The sequence below is a fragment of the Corvus moneduloides genome, chromosome 6 (genome assembly GCF_009650955.1).
Source record: "Corvus moneduloides isolate bCorMon1 chromosome 6, bCorMon1.pri, whole genome shotgun sequence".
NCBI lineage: Eukaryota > Metazoa > Chordata > Aves > Passeriformes > Corvidae > Corvus > Corvus moneduloides.
This window is the reverse complement of record NC_045481.1, coordinates 39,755,756-39,772,392: the sequence shown is the minus strand read 5'-3', so window position 1 is coordinate 39,772,392 and position 16,637 is coordinate 39,755,756. Positions and strand designations below refer to the sequence as shown.

The 16,637-nt window shown below is 37.4% G+C and overlaps 1 protein-coding gene across 1 annotated transcript in view; it reads left to right on the top strand.

Moving 5' to 3' along the window:
- MYBPC3 (myosin binding protein C3) overlaps positions 1–15,121 on the top strand; it is a 62,531-nt gene extending 47,410 nt beyond the window's left edge. Inside the window, exons 30-36 of the mRNA XM_032113061.1 lie at positions 3,164–3,359; positions 7,819–7,958; positions 8,730–8,889; positions 9,458–9,594; positions 12,096–12,282; positions 13,211–13,253; positions 13,718–15,121. Coding sequence (XP_031968952.1) covers positions 3,164–3,359; positions 7,819–7,958; positions 8,730–8,889; positions 9,458–9,594; positions 12,096–12,282; positions 13,211–13,221 — 831 coding nt within the window. The 3' untranslated portion in view covers positions 13,222–13,253; positions 13,718–15,121. The remainder of the gene's footprint in view (positions 1–3,163; positions 3,360–7,818; positions 7,959–8,729; positions 8,890–9,457; positions 9,595–12,095; positions 12,283–13,210; positions 13,254–13,717) is intronic.
- Positions 15,122–16,637: the final 1,516 nt, after the last annotated feature.

The window sequence follows — 16,637 nt, the reverse complement described above, 5'->3', positions numbered from 1 at the left end:
GGGAGTCCTAACTGACGTGTCCTCAGTTTCCTGGCCAGGGTAACATTTAGCAGCTAATCCAGAGCTTCACTTAATCCTGCCTCATCATTCAGCTGTTGCCAAACAAAATAGATAAAGACGGAGCTTTCCCTGACTTTTCCTCAGTGGGGACACTAACTGAGGTTTTGGCATTTCATTCTGTCATCAATTCCTCACAGAACTGTACTAAGCTAATCTTAGGGATTTCTAGTGCTCCGTCAAATTTGGCCAAATTGAACCAACTGATTGACAAGTTATTTGAGTATCTGACTGACAAATCATGTGCTGGCATAAACTCTTGTCTCCTAAAGGGTAAGGCTAACAAAAAAGGCTAAAATCTATCCATCGACACCAGATTTTACTCTGAGAACAAAGCCAGAGGACTTTAATTTAATAAGTACTTTTTGAGTGAATTAAATCTGTCATAGTTTGAATTGCAGCTTTCACAGTACTAAGAATTGTGGCTATAGCTATTTAGAATATGTAAAAGTGATGAGCTTTCAAAAAAAGCAAGTCAAAAAGAACTTTTCCTTTACATTTTGAAAAATTTTAAGTGCCTGACCATTAATATTGCAGAATACTCTAAGTAGATACAATAGCTATGATCTAATGAAAGTGGAAGTCAGTGTCTTCTACTATGTACAGTCTCAGTGCAACCTTTCCAGTGACCTCTGTGGTCACTACAGTGAAATTCTATGAAATACATCGTCAAGGTATCCTGGGCTTAATGCTACTGGCAAATCTATTTAAATCTTTAGATCAAAATGTTCAGAAAAGAAAGTAAAACACTGTTACTAACCCTTTTTCTGTCGAGTACATTAAGCAGGTGGAACATTCTGGTGAAAGGAAGAGAATCAACACATTCTTGCTTCAAAATCAACTACGTGGCATGCGAGGAGGGATATTATGTGCTATTAGTGGATAAAATTCACAATAGTGCTGAGCAGTCTTTTTGTCCATCATCTATATGTGAATATAAATATCTAAGAGCATTTAAATTCATTCTTCCCTGGCTGTGAACTCCCTGAAGTTTCTCTGGGGTGCTATTTAGCCACTCTGTCACTCACTGTTCTGTCTCAGATTATCTATTACAGATTGCAGAAATCCAATCCTCTGACATATGTATTAGGAACATGCTTTCTATCTGTTTGTGCTTTTCACAATCTATAAATATAAGAGTATATGAAAACCAACACTTTGAACACTTGCAATCCTTCACTGGCACTCACAGCGCCTCAAAAAAGGAGGTGCTGTGAGTGAACCTATCTGTTCAGCCATGGTACAACACCAGCAGCAACAATATTCTAATCAGTCTGAAAACCCGACAAGTATTTGTCTTGACAAAGTAGAAATTTAAACAAAGGCCCACCAAACTATACTATTTAAGCAGATTATTTTTATTTTGAAAGCATTCCCTAGCCAAATTTTTCAAGGAAGATCTTCATATCACTTTAAAATGCACACATATGTGGGACGTAAAATAGTCAGTTCTTGTCATGTTCACCAATAGGAACACATAGATATGGAAAATAAAACACAAAACAACTCAAATACTTTTACTTGTTCCAGAATTTCTACTATACATTCCAGCTGAAGAGAAGCCATCTCTTTCTCTAATCAGTTCTATGAAATGAGACCAGGGTAAAGGTACACTAGAACAGGACAAAACTATCTTGTATCTGTTATTTCCAAGCTACAGGCCTGAGGTGCTCTTAACTATGCTCCTTGGCAGAAAGCTGTAAGAAAATATTTTACCAGATAGAGAAAATGGAAGATCCAACAGCATTCCTCATTCAAGGTGTATATCAGCCCTGATGTAAAATAAATTACATCTGATGAGTTCGAGAAGAGAGCCTCTATGAATGAATAGCAATTTCTAGGTGTTTTAGACATCCTTTAAGTATAATTTTGGACAGATCGTGGCCTGAATCTTATAAAAGGTGGAGTTTTTTTCCTATTACCACTGAAAAAAAAATGATGCTACACAGACTTTCTGAGCAAATACCAGACAAACCTGAAATAAAGGTGTAGCAATGCACAAAGATTCATTATTATTCTGGCTACCTTTAGGCACCAAAGCCAAGAGTCTGAGTATCCTAATCTCCCCCTGTAGGCTAAGGGAAGAGATACAGTCTTTCAGAGTATGTTCCAGACACCCAGAGGATTGAGGAGCCTTTCGGAGCTGCTTTCTCTGCTGTTTACTGGAGGCAGAGTGTCCCGATTTCAGTGCCTTAGAGTTCAGTTCCAGGGCAGCCTAAGCAGAACTGACTGCTGGCTTGCAAGGTCCTGCTTTCCCCCACCACCCATCTGAACTATTCCAGGCCTGTGCTGCACTGTTTCGCTTTGGTAATCTGGCAGAAACTTAAAAAACCCCACTGAGTTGTTTTCTATTGGATTAACTATTAATACACTTAATAAATACATCATGGCAATTTTCTATTTTCTTGGATTCCTTGTTTGGAGTTGTACTGTGGCAGTAGCACTCCAACAACTTTTGAAGAATTAAATAGTACTTACCATCTTTCCTGGAAATGGCTGGATGAGGGTGATGCAAACCACCGATATCTCACTGATTCCATAATGCCATCTTCCATGCGTGTAGCAACGCTGACTGCTTAAGCTGACAGTCACCAAAACTATTTTGCAGTGCAGAAAGAATTATACAGTAAATTTCACACCCCAAGACTGCAAGATGATAATAACTTTTCAAGAGATCTTAAAAATGCCTAGGGACAGAGCATCAAATGTTTTAAGAAAGGGAGAAGAAGGGGAGCAGAGCTAATAAAGTCCTCAGGTGTGTAAGGGTTCTGCCAATAACAATCAGAACAAGTCAGATCACCTGTTGGCTTCACTGATGCCTGGGAAAGAGTACCAGACCAGCACAAGAATAGTATTTCTGGATTTGTTCTCAATATCTTTTCAGTTTCTAACTAAATGGCATCCTCAGAGCACGGTGCCACTAAACCAGACAGATGGGAGCAAATATTTGTCTGGAGAAAAACAGGAATTGTAAAGTATTTAGAGAGTTTACTATCTCAACTCTGTGTATTATATTAGACTTTCTAGATTTATAGATCACTAAGAGAAAAATGGAAATCCACTAAAGCCTAAAAAAATAAAAATTCCTTTTTTTCTCTCTCTTTAGGGTAAACCAAGACCCAAAATCACTTGGCTGAAAAATGGTCAAACTCTAGACTCCAAAGATGTGGGAATTCGGAACAGCAACACGGACACAATCCTTTTCATCAGAAAGGCAGAGCTTCATCACTCAGGAACATATGAAGTCACTCTTCAGATAGAAAACATGTCTGATAAAGTTGCAATAATAATACAAATCATAGGTAAGACTCTGACAACATCAGAATTAAGCAGATCATACAAAACAAAATAGTGGCCAGACTGAGGCAACCCAAAGATCCAACTACCTCAGAATCCCTTCTCTTTTCAATGGTTGCAGATGAGCAGGACAAGCCCAGAGCAGGGCTAGCATGTGACCTTATTTTCCTACTATATTTTCCCACCTTGAAATTATGTGTTCTAGAGACCTTCAGAGGATGAGGGATATTCTGTGTGTTCCATAGCTCTTCAGTGATTTTTTTCTTGCCTAATTTTATCCAGTCTGTATTTTCATTCAGGTCTAGTTTGAGAATCCAAACATCCTTTTATAAGGAATTTCAGTTTAAGTACATGTATCTATTTGTTTTGATTTGAGTCTGCCTCCTGACAATCTCTTTTAATGTCCATACAGTTTTGTATCAGAAAAAAACATGAATAATCATTCACCTTTTCCATGTTACTCATGATTTTATAGCCTTCAGTCACACTCGCCTCAGTTAACTTTCTCAAATTTTAGACTCTTCATTTTGATTATTTTCAAACAGATGCCATTCCATATCTTTGATCATCCTTATCAATCTTCTTTCTACCACTCTGAGAGAGATAGAAAGAACTCGAGAGTTCTGGTGTTCTTAGGAAGAGCCATATTGCACTCAAGGAAGGAAATAGGAATCTTGGAATAGATGTACTCCTACAGGTTTTTTTTTTTATTAGATAAGGATAGTGAAGATAAAATCATTGCCATAATATACCTCTACTGTTCCAAAAATTAGAAGGCACAGTCCCGTGAATTTGGAAAATTCACATGTAATGCCTTACTCTGTTAAGAGTGTCTAGTTAGTCTGAGGCTTATTCTCTATTCTTCAATTTCCAGTCTCTTTTCTAATGTCATTTCAAAGAAATGCATTGCCAAAGTTTCCATAACTTCTCTTGGGATTATGTGAGAGATATTCTGAGATCTTGCCTCCTTCTGAGATCTTTCATTAATGTTCAGCCAGAGCTCTTCTATTTCTCCTCATTACCACTCTTTTTAACATTCTTTATAACTGTGTTTATTTCTCTTTCCCCACACTTTCACACTATTATCCCAAATTTCTTCCACTGTATTAGTACATTTTTAGAATACGTGTTTTGGCTCAGCTCCTAATGTTTTGGAATTAAAAATTCTGGCTTTACTCTGCTTAAAGTTTTATAAATTATGTTGGCAGAACAGGTATGTAATGGTGCCAACAGCAAAAAAGAAAGGCATAAAAAATTGAAGCAAATATGTCTTAATACCAGCAGCTGCTTCTGCTCAAGAGTTCTGCAAGAGCAAAATAAGTAAATGGCAGCTAAAACAAAATAATCCCAAGAGTGCCCAGAGAAGCTGTGGCTACCCCACTCCTGGAGGTGTACAAGGCCAGGCTGGATGGGGCTCTGAGCAGTCTGGTCCACTGGAAGGTGTCCCTGCCCATGGCAGGGGGTTGGAACTGAATGATCTTTGAGGTCCCTTCCAACCCAAGCCGTTCTGTGACTCAGGTAAGGGGAGTACTGCACCCTACACACTAAAATACCTTTCTAAAATTGGTTAGTGACTCTTGATTCTGGCCATTGCTCTTAGACCATAGCACCAAGTGTCATCCACCTATTGTTTGATACTGTAGAAAGTCAGAAAACCACATCCATCTACCATTGTCAAAGAGTTATTTCATATAGAAAATGAATGATTGAAAAAAAGCAACTAATCTTATCACACAGATAAGAGCTGGAGGACAGGCATTAACTTTGTATTTCCTGGGCAGTTTGTTCAAATGAATGGGAATATGTATATTTCATTTAATTAATGACCAAGAAGGGCTTGTAACATATGCAGATACTTCTCCAATCAGGGCATCTACTCTGAATCTTGATTCTGTTATTCTGTCATCAGAATTCTGTCAACTGCACTTTTTGTTCCCCAGATTTTATATTCTCTTGGCAAGACAGAAATATGGGTGATTCAGGAAGTCTTTCTGTACTCCTAGAGGTGCTTTAGGTGCTGTAGAACAGCAGGCTGAAAAGCCAACCAGGCTTTCAGAGACACAAGAAATTAATCAGTGATTTTTTTGAGGTGTCTTTTCACCAGCTAACTTCCCTTGGCAAAATCTACTTGATGAAGAAGTAATGCTTGTGGCTTCAGACCCTATCTTTTTTTGGAGTAAGCCAAGAATGCGGGTAGCCAAAGGCTCTGCTGCTGTGATGAGTCACCTGTGAACTCCAAACAAGAGGAAACTGCCATCACCTTACCTTGCTGCCAAAACTGTTGCTGCCATTTACTCGGCAGACCAAAAAAATACACACTTGTACTATAGGAATACAGTATTTATTAAATACATTTAGAAAGCTTTTAGATAATGAAATTATCTCCAATATCTGGAGGATACAGCTCCCTAAACTTCTTTCCCCCTCTACATGAATCAATAAATTATGTCTCCCATCATGCCTTCTATTGACCAAAGCAAACCTCAGTTCTATACTTACCTTTTTAAACTGGAATTAATTATATTTCTCATGATGTATTATTTGAAAATATGAATTATAATTTATTTTTGGAAGATAATTCACACTTTATGTCTTCTTCCCATCTTATAAATTTCATTAGTTTGCAAAAATCCTCAGCTGAGCTTGTGCTGAGGGTAACACACAATCCTTCCTCAGATTATGAATACCCACTCTAACACAGTGTCCGACAGAGGAAAGTAATTTGGTACAGAAGCATCACTAAGTCTAACTTTTCCCATCGTCTATTCACAAGCTAGAGATGTACTGGTTAGTACTGAGAAAGAAATATTCTACCATTCTACAAAGAAATTTTGAATGGATACTCTTGCAGATTGCATTGTCTCATTGAACCAAAGATCAAGAATATAAAAACCCATGTAGCAAATTTATCCATCTCTACATGTTTTTAAAGTTGTTCTTCACATATATGCAGACAGATATGTAGTATGAAAAATTCTTCTCTGAAATCAGAACAGAGTAATTGGTCGCTGTGTAATAAAGATACACATCTAATAACACAAATAGGTTTTTTTTCTTTTAAGTTGTGATTCAAGTTAACAGCAAACGCATTTCCACATCTCCATAAGCAATGTTGCTCATTTGACAACACACTGCCATTCCCTACTTCAGAAACAGAGGATAAAATGAAGGAAGGCTTTACCTGGTTGGTGGCTGTTGAGAAACACAGAAGATGGCAGATTTTTCTCTGAAATGTTAGTGTAAGATAGGAACAAAGAGGATGATAAATGGAATGAGAGCCATGCATTCCATATCCCTTATCAGACATCATGCGGTGTTCTAGTTGGCACCACTTTGAAGGAGGACAGTAGGGGTCAAACCTAATTATAAAGCAGTTTTCAATTCCAAAGTTTGTCAGTGAAAAGAGAATTAGCACATTGTGCTTTGATGTAGAAAGTCACAGTTCCCCTAATAACAAAGGCTGGTTTATTACTGCTTTGCATATCCTTCTTTAGGAATTAAATTACAAGCCACCTATAATTACATTCCTCTGTGCTTTGCTCATCTCAAACCTACATCCACCAGATTCTTACCATTTTCTTAATTTTTCCAGCTTAGCTACAAAATGGGGAGACAGTTTCCCTTCAGCTGTCTGGAATGATCTTGAACTATTTTTCACTCAATAACAAGATCAATTACCCAGCTCTCCCCAACAGGCCCCATGACTGTGTGCAACAACCTAACATCAAAAAGGTGAACCGGTGTCCTCAAATTAAACCAGACAGAATTATTATTTAATAAATCTCATTTATATCTTAGAGCATTTGACTAAACATGGTATAAATATGAATGATACTCAAAAAAGAAAGAAGAAAATTAAAATCATTTCATTCTATATTGTTTTTCTCTATATTTCCATGTATCTTAAAAAGGACACAGACTTCTGTATCTCTTTGAGAGTTTGTTCTTTTTCTAGTTGTTACAGAGAAATATCACCTAGTGGGCAAGCTAATAAGCACTGAGCCAAGAGGGAAAAGGTGTATTCCCAAATGGCTGGCCTTCCTCAGGGGGAAGGCACATAGCCCATCGCCCTGGTTGTTATAGCAATGTAGATGAATGGCCAAGAAATTGCATTGAGGCAACAAAGTGATAAAATTGCAGTTGAAGAGTTAATCACATCCATCCAAACAACACAAACTTCTTATTACACTTTAAAGAAGAGTTTGTCTGGTTCCCATGTTACTAATTCTAGTGTGTTGTCTATTTCTCAGTAGGATTCAGGCCTCTCGGTAGAGTATTAAGAGGATTTTTGAAAATTCCCCAAATTTCTTGTTTACAGTTTTAACTTCATATAAATGAAATGTGTTGCTATGAAATGTTATAGATTGCTATCAGGCTCTGTTTTCTCTCCCTGCATGGAGAAATGACAAAGCTCTTTGGATCTTGAACTAAAAGCTAAGGTGTTTTTTTATGTCTCCTCTGCAGACAAGCCTGGTCCTCCTCAGAATATAAAGCTTGTAGATGTTTGGGGATTTAATGCAGCCCTGGAGTGGACACCTCCCCAAGATGATGGCAATGCTCAGATCTTGGGCTACACAGTTCAGAAAGCTGACAAAAAAACAATGGTAAGAACTTGGGCTGGGTCCATGGCTTTGTATGGAGTTAAACCAGCACCTGCTCTGGGAACACAGAGACTTGAGGGAAATGACTGAATTCATGACTCTCAGCTGTGTGTTCGAGGTGTCCTATGGCATCTCAGAGGCAATTAAACATTGAAAAAAAGAATCTAAAAAAAAGCCCAAAAAGGTGAAGGATAGAACTGCATTAAATGCTCAGTAGAAAATGGAAGAGAGATCAAGCATGTGCAGTCTCTGGTGGTGACTGCATAGACAGCTCTACTTAGAAGGTAGAATTATACTTTTTATTTGGAATTACATTTTTCATAAATGCGGCAAAAAATTGAAGGGGAGGGAGGAAGAGCTAGACTCGAAGTGAGATGCTGGGCATACCAGGGTATATACTGGGAGAGGTACGTATGCCAGTCAAGCCAAAAAATGTCTTTCTCATGGAAGACCCCATTAAGTAGTCATGTTCTGAGTACATAACTCATACCAGATTCCCCAGATATGGGTATGGCTAAAATATGGTAGAGACTTGGGGGACATTTTTCCTCAAAATGCAAGTATTCAAACATCTATCACACCGCCAGAATATAAAAGTAAGAAAATAGATCAGCTGATCTTCCCAGGAAGCAACATAATATTCATTTCACAGGTTAGTGTTAAATACCTGTCTGCCTGTCTTTTCCTTGTAGCAAAAAGAATCTCTCCATACCAAAACTAGCACCATGTCTGACCTCTCATAACATCTCTCTAAACAGTATAGTCTTGTTACAGGAATGGTATACTGTTTTTGATCACTATCGTCGCACAAACTGTATAGTGTCAGACCTGATTATGGGAAATGAGTATTTTTTTCGAATCTTCAGTGAAAATTTGTGTGGATTGAGTGAAACTGCTGCAACCACCAAAAATCCTGCCCATATCCAAAAAACAGGTAACATATTCTTCAAAACAAAGATCACAAAAGCCACTAAGTACCAGAAGTAATACACTGGCAAATGGAAAATACAGTCTTACCAGCTGCACCACTAAAGATATTTTCATTATTTAGTAACTAGCACTTATAAAGACTTTGAGCATCAAGAGCCCTTATCTAGGCAGATCTCCTGTACTAATACAAATATCAGTTAAAAATATTTAATCACACAGTCTTCCTAAACTATATTATCTTAAGAAAATAATACAACTGGGGGATTATATTTATATTTTGGGGTTAAAAGTTGAAGATGTCTGTGGTGAAGACTTTCCCTGCACACGTATGGCTATCATATTTTTAACAGAAGCTGAAAACCTGTGATTGCCAGGACCTTTCACCTTAACTAACACATTAAACATGAGACATGTTTTAGAATGAAATGTATTTAAAGACTTGTTATATCACACATGCCAAAAGCTTTGAAGCTTCTTTAAATCATACAGGCAAAATAAATGACAAATAGATTGTACACAAGTCAGCAGAACTGACAACACAGTTCTTACTATTTTGTTTCTTTGAATTGCAGGCACCATTTACAAACCCCCCAGTTACAAAGCACACGACTTCTCCGAAGCTCCTAAATTCACCCACCCCTTGGTGAACCGCTCTGTGATTGCGGGATACAACACCACACTCAGCTGTGCTGTCAGAGGAATCCCCAAGGTACCCCTCACAACTGTCGCTGAGATTGCTGCAACAAGCCACGGGCTGCCCTAGAATTCCTGTCAGTTCTGCGTGGCTGAGTGTGGCATGGCTGTACCAAGGAGAAGCAGAGGGCTCCCAGCCATGTCCCACCTCGCTCACACCTGAGGCTGCGGCAGAGAGGGGGGCGAATGTTCGGGTGGGTCTGTGCAGAACCGGGGGGGGCAAGACGGTGAAGGAGACAGAGGGAAGGGCAGTCACTGCTTGTGGTGACACCACACCACTGGAAATGTACCACAGCTGCATAAAAACGACTCACTGGAGAAGGTAAACAACAACGAAATGATCTCACAATCTATACTTTGCTCTCTTCAGACTTTGAAGAAAACAGCAGCTAAATGTCATATACTGTTCCATTAACCAAATGATACAGAGGAACAGCGGGTTTTCTGTTACACCAATGCATCCACATAAGTTTTTGAGAGTCTGAGCTATTTTGCAAAACTAACTAGAATAAGGTCTGGTCTCATGTGAAGTTTTTTTGTGGGGTGTTGTTGGTTTGTTTTTTTAATCTTGCAGGAATATTTTCTCATTCTAAATATATTTATTAAAGTCCCATCAAAGACTACATAAAGATGTACTATTTTGTTAATCAGGAACAAGCTGTTAAAATTGTATCAGCTAGGAGCTAAATATAGACTTCTCAGAAAAGGGAAATAAGATTTTTGTCTGCAGTGAAGGAATTTACCATATTATGACATAACTTGTTATAAATTTAAATCAGTACAATCCCTTCACCTCTGGTTGCTTATTTTCAGCATCTTTCACTACCCCATATCTGTGCAAGGATCTGATTGCTACAGAGCAAAACATGTAACAATCACTCAGAGTCCAAATTAAAAAACAAAAATCATTTGCTGAAGTTCATTGGATGAAGAAGGAGCTCCAGACAAAACTCAAAAATAAAAAGGAAGCATATCCATGTAAACAGCTTCAAAAGAACAAGAACATTACAGAAGAAACACCAGCAACTGTAGGCAAAATCCTCCAGTAGCTGCCTCAGCTTAGAAATGACAGCGTTAGTGACAATATTCCCTCTTGGTTAACTGACATTTTTGTGCATCTGCATCCACTTCATTCTGTTTCCATGGTTTTATGAAGATTCTTAAAAACCTTCTCAGTTTTACAGCTATTACTGTACAGTAGTGGCAGGCTTTGGAATGTAGGCGTGCTAGCTTGTCCTTCCACATTAGCCTGAAGGATACAAGCAGTCCTCAGCCTTCAGGACACCTAATACTCTTAAAGCAACTTTTCCAGATATCTTTTTGTACTTCCATTGCCCAAATTAACCTTGATAAAATGTTTCCATACCTACTTCAGTACTCTTCCAAAGGTCTCATTCATAGAGAGTAGCTTATGTGAATGGAGGTTTCCAATTCTGAGTAACTGTAGATTCTCAAGCACACCTCAGGATGATCTGTATGGCATGGTAAAGTTATCACTTCAGGCAGAGACAGTACTCATGCCCTGCCAGTAATGAAGTATAATAAGAGACATATACCCAAAAAGATAAAGGGGCTATAGAGAGACAAGGAAAAAATGTTAAGGCAGGAAAAATTCCAGCTGAGATCTGCCAAGAAAATTAAGCATGGCAAGTGGGATGCACTGGATTGATATATCACAGGTCAAAGACCAAATTGATTCAGTAGGTTTGAATGCACTCTATAAAACCAGTGCAGTAGTTTTGAGGTTTATGGATGAAGAAACAGAAGACATTAATTCTGAAAGAAAAACAGATAAATGCAAAGCTTGGTCTTCTATTCTTTAAAGACTGTTTCTTCACTGTATGTACTAATGAGCTTGAAATAACAAAAGCAGTTTGCTTTATATCAGAGTTTTCATTTTCAAAATTTCATTTATAAAAATTAAAGGCACATTTTCAAGTACTGGAAACAAAACATAAAAGCTTGAACTGGTATAGAAGCAACAACTTCATTCCACAGCAGAAGCCAACAGGAACTTCATTTTTAAATTCCTGAAGTTTCTAAAGATACACTAGAGGGTTTGGAAAATGCTTTCCTGGACCAAACTTTGGCATCCCAGTTTGGCCATCCAGCATCTGTAGACTTTTATGACACTTCTGTTCTAATGAGCTGTGAAGCTTAATTCTCCAAGATACTTGTAGCATTCAAATACATTTTAATAAGCACAACTAAATAACTCCTAAATGAATGAATTTGTAGACAGTTAATAGGGTTGGGTTTTAAAATTGCAATAAAACAGGACACAAACCTACATTTTCTATATGCTATTTGTGAGTTAATGGAAATATTGAACTTTTGAATTATTGGTCTCATGAATTTGTACTGAATGAGATGTTGTTGAAAAACTATTAACCCTGCTTTGTAAATAGCCCTAATAATACTATTTAGCCTTTAGTGGCTACATTAAAGCTGCAAGATCGAGTGTAAATCTTCCATTCTCTACCTTCTATTTAAAAAATCTTCTTTTTTGTTCTGCAGCCAAAGATATTCTGGTTCAAAAACAAAATGGATCTCTCTGGGGATGCCAAATACCGCATGTTCAGTAAGCAGGGGGTGTTGACCCTGGAGATCCGGAAACCCACTCCCTTTGATGGTGGCATTTACACCTGTAAAGCTGTGAATGAGTGTGGTGAAGATGAAATAGAGTGCAGACTGGATGTCAGAGGTAATCAGATTAATCCTATGGATAACCCTAACACTGCAATGAAGAGAGAGTAATGGGTAGTTAAAAAAAAATAAAATCATTGTTCCCCTTTATCTAACCCTGACTTTTTGGGTGGTATATAAAAAGTTTGTTACTTACGTGCACCAGCAAGATTTTTTTTTCATTCTGAAGCATTATGATAGAATTAGGTTACTTGCTAGGTAATACAGGTCTGGTGGTGTACAATTATTGCACTTCTGACTTTATATTCCTAGAGCAGATACTCAGCAGTGGAAGGGGAAGGTCTTTCTACAAACACTGCATTGAGGATGACTTTATTAGACTTTGTGCTTATTCCATAACTGAAAGTTTTAAATCAAGTCAGTGGCTATTAGATATATGTAAAAGGTAGTGCATCACAAATATTTTTGGAGCACTGACAAATTATTTCATTAGTCAAAAGGACCAGGAACAAAAGTCACATGTTTATTACACAATAAAAAAATATCATATATTAAATATTTTTGGTAAAGCTGCCGATAAAGTATCTATTTCTCAGTACAAATGTATGTAGCACTACTTTAAGTGCTCAAACCCAGCAAAAGCTGCAAAAGTGACCTACATAGCAGTAATTGATGGAAATCCATTTTCAGCACAGCAAGCCTGAAGGTATTTCTACACAGTACCGAGTTGAATGTTTGACTCAGTGCTAAATCAGGAATGTGCATCCAGTGCACCTTGCAGTGCTGGGTACCAATACCTTCAGGGCTCAAAGATTAAATTTATCATCATCTGAAGCTTGCTTTAGGAACATTAAATCTTCTTAGAATCATCAGATAAAAGCAACTACTAGAGAGCATCCATATTTCACCTTCAGTACCAAGTCTCAATTTAAAATTAGCATTCTTTAATGTCTGATAATATCTTCAATTTTTTTTTCATTCTCCAGCACCTCAGTAAAACGCTGAGTCACAGTTTATCTGCAAGTCAAGGTAAGAAGCAAAATAATTCAGCTGGACAAAGGAGCAATGACTGTTTGAGTAGATATATGAATAAAGAATCATTAGATATTCATGGTAGAGACTTTTTAGAATGTTTATACAGTTGGTGGGGGTATGTGTATTTGTTTTGATTTCTGTTTGTTTTTTCAGTAGTCAGTATTTCATCGGTCTCCACCTCTAATACACTGTGCCAGTGTAAAAATCTGTAAGAATAACAGAATACTTTGTTGTCATTTTTTCTTAACTCGCTACAAGCACTCCCTCTAAGAGACTGTTATTTATTAAAGTAGGCCTAACTAATATCAATAATCTTGCTTCAACAAAGAAAGCATAGTTAAAATTGAAATGCATCTGGAAGTGTAGTGTTCATTTTAGACTTTAAAAGAATGAAGTAGTATAATAGCAATCAGGTAATGTATTTGACAATAAATCCTTCTCCCTATTCTCTGTCTCAGCATTAGAATGGAACTGGAAAAGAAGAAAAGTGAAGAAATTAATGAAACATAATTTCTGCTCATTTAGGAGTCCTGCTCATCTTAGAAGTCACTTAATACATATGTACAAGGAGGCAGCAGTGTCTTGTAATGTCCTGCTTACTCGGTGTGTTTTCAGACAGTATTTCCTCTTTTCATGTATCTGTTGTAGCTATATTGCCCTTGTTTCCACATGAGGAAATTGAAAGAAATAATATACTTTTCCCCCATTACATATATAAAATATGTATTTAAAAAAAACAGTAAAATTATGTAAAAATGGAAAAACCCTAGTCCTTTCCTAATGTCTGAAACAAGCATAAATTCTCCAACTCTACTGTTCACTCCATTTTCTCTTTGTAGAACTCTGACATTCTTCATAAGAAACAAGTAGCTCAGAATAATGAAGCAGTAAGATATTATTTACAGTGTTTAATCATTATACTTATCTCTGTACAACAGAATGTAACTTTCATTCCTACTGTTTTTACTGTCAGTGAGGGCTTGAAATATCCACTGCTTGATATTTCTGGTTGAAATATCCGAGCAGAACTGTGTCCAAAACACACCATTTGGGAACCACTGGCTACAGCTACTGTTCTGCTTTTTATAGAAAATAATTTCCTTGATAATCACTCACTACTTGTTGTCTAGGTTTTAAAAAGACACCAGCACAGAATTCCAGTTATTAGATGGTTTTTGCTACCAGTCAGAGACATCACACGAATCCACAAGGATAATTTTGCACGTCAGATGAAACAGTGAAAATTCTAGCAAGGAAGATTATTTGCACGAAAATAAAAAATTTTAAAGCAAAAGCTTGGAATGAATGTAATAAACTTACTGTCATAACTCTCACTGAAGGTTTGTGAAAGGCTATGAGTGATATGTAAGCATTTTTGCAGAAGATTTTGTCTAAGCAAATGCCACAATAGCATTTCTAGCTCCTCACTTACAAGTCTGAAGAGTATTTGGGGTAGTTTTTTTCCAGACCCGTGATAGCTGATAGTTTCTGGCTGGAAAGTACTTTTTAATGATCACAGTACAAGAGACAGTGGGAAGATGATATTAATCCAGGCAGCATTGGCTTTTGGAAGAACCTACACAAAGGAACTGAAGTAATACTCCTCCCCTGCCCCCAACATGCCACTTGGGATGGCAAAGCATGTCTGACACAGTGTGTTAGTTGTATTAAACTAGCAAAGACATCTTCATAAATAAAAGCACTGATGGGCATGAAATGTTTACTTTGATTATTTCATTATGATATCAGAACAAAAAAGGATACCCTCTAAAACCAAAGCCAACTTATTCCAGGTTAACACTTGTCTGTTGCACATTATTATTACTCAACAAATAAATAAAATTTAAAAAGGAAAATATGCAGCCAGGTTTGCATTGTTTTGTGCTTACATTTTCTGAGCAACGCTATTATTTAAAAAATAAGGCACATACCACAAATAAAAGACAGAGATGACCCCTATTCTAAAGAACCTATGACCAGAATGCAGTGGACCAAGAGGACCATCCCAGCATCTGTGGGACAATGTGTATTGCAAAGCAGTGACTGAATTGCAATAGTTGGAGTCTCATTCCTTAGGGCCTTCTAAGAATGCCGCACTAGAAAAACACAAACTAGTTTTAACTTTCAAAATTTCCAATGACAATGAGCCAAATGCAAATCCAAAGCATTACAAAAAAGAAGCACTAACTCTACTTAGGTTTCTAAAAAGTCTTCATAAAAATATGAATTCTGAATTCCAAATGCTAACCACTCCTCACACTGAAAAGATGAAAAGGGGGAAAGTGCACCTGCAAAGTCTCAATTTCCTGTAATTATTTCTAGAAAGGTGTTTATAAAATGGTAGGTGTTTACTGATGTTTTGCCAGCATGTAATATCGTCATTTATCTGTTCCATGGCTGACACAGATCCTAAAAGTAGAGTCACTGATCACATTAATTCCATGCTGGTAACAAATAAATGATTAAGTGAATAACCTTCGTCCCAATCTGATTAAAACCACATACACTGAGTAGCTTCTCCCAAACCTAACTGCTTAAGAACAACAAAGTATCTCCCAATTTTTCCCCATCACATCTGAAAAGACTACTTGATGAAAGTTTATGCTATCATTTCCTGGGTGAGATCTCCTCTGATGTAAAATCAGATGGCCTTATCTCTAAATGTCATGGCAAATATTCTTACCTTGCAGTCATTTAATCATGTTAGAAGTGTGCAAGGTAAATTCAATAGTAAAAGAAAAAGTTAACATAGGTCAAAAAGTTTAAAAATTCCTACATAGCAGCATTCTCTTTCAGCACATTAAGTGCCTTTCACAGCTGACAGCAATTCCTTTCAAAAACAGCAGTCTGGCTGAAGTCCTGCCAGTAGTTTTCCCCACCAAGAGAAGAAAAATCTGTTAGTGTTCAAGTAAAAGGACCCTTCCATGTGAAAAGTATATGTAACTTAGATAAACATAACCTCTTCAGGCTGGTTATTTCTATCCAGTTGGATGTGGAACTGACTGTAACTTTTGATGCTTCCACAATTTCAATTTAAATCCTACCAATTCAGGCTGCTGGCTGCCTGTTCAGTGTACATGCCTTTCCTTCAGACTGTGAATTATATACCAGATGGAAATACTTGGATGATTTGAATTAACATGCATAAGACTCATCTGAAGAACCAGGGTGTTGCAGAGCATTACTAAAGCCCAGTGCTTCACTTGAGCTAAGAAATATCAACTCTAAAATATTATGACAAGAAAAAGCACTTCCAGTACTCCTACTAGCCCAGTTCTCTCAAGGTGGCATTACCTGCCAAACCAACCCTCTGCTGACACTTCAGCCTAGAATAGCACACATTTCACACCACAGCATCAATTCTTTTGTTTCATTCGG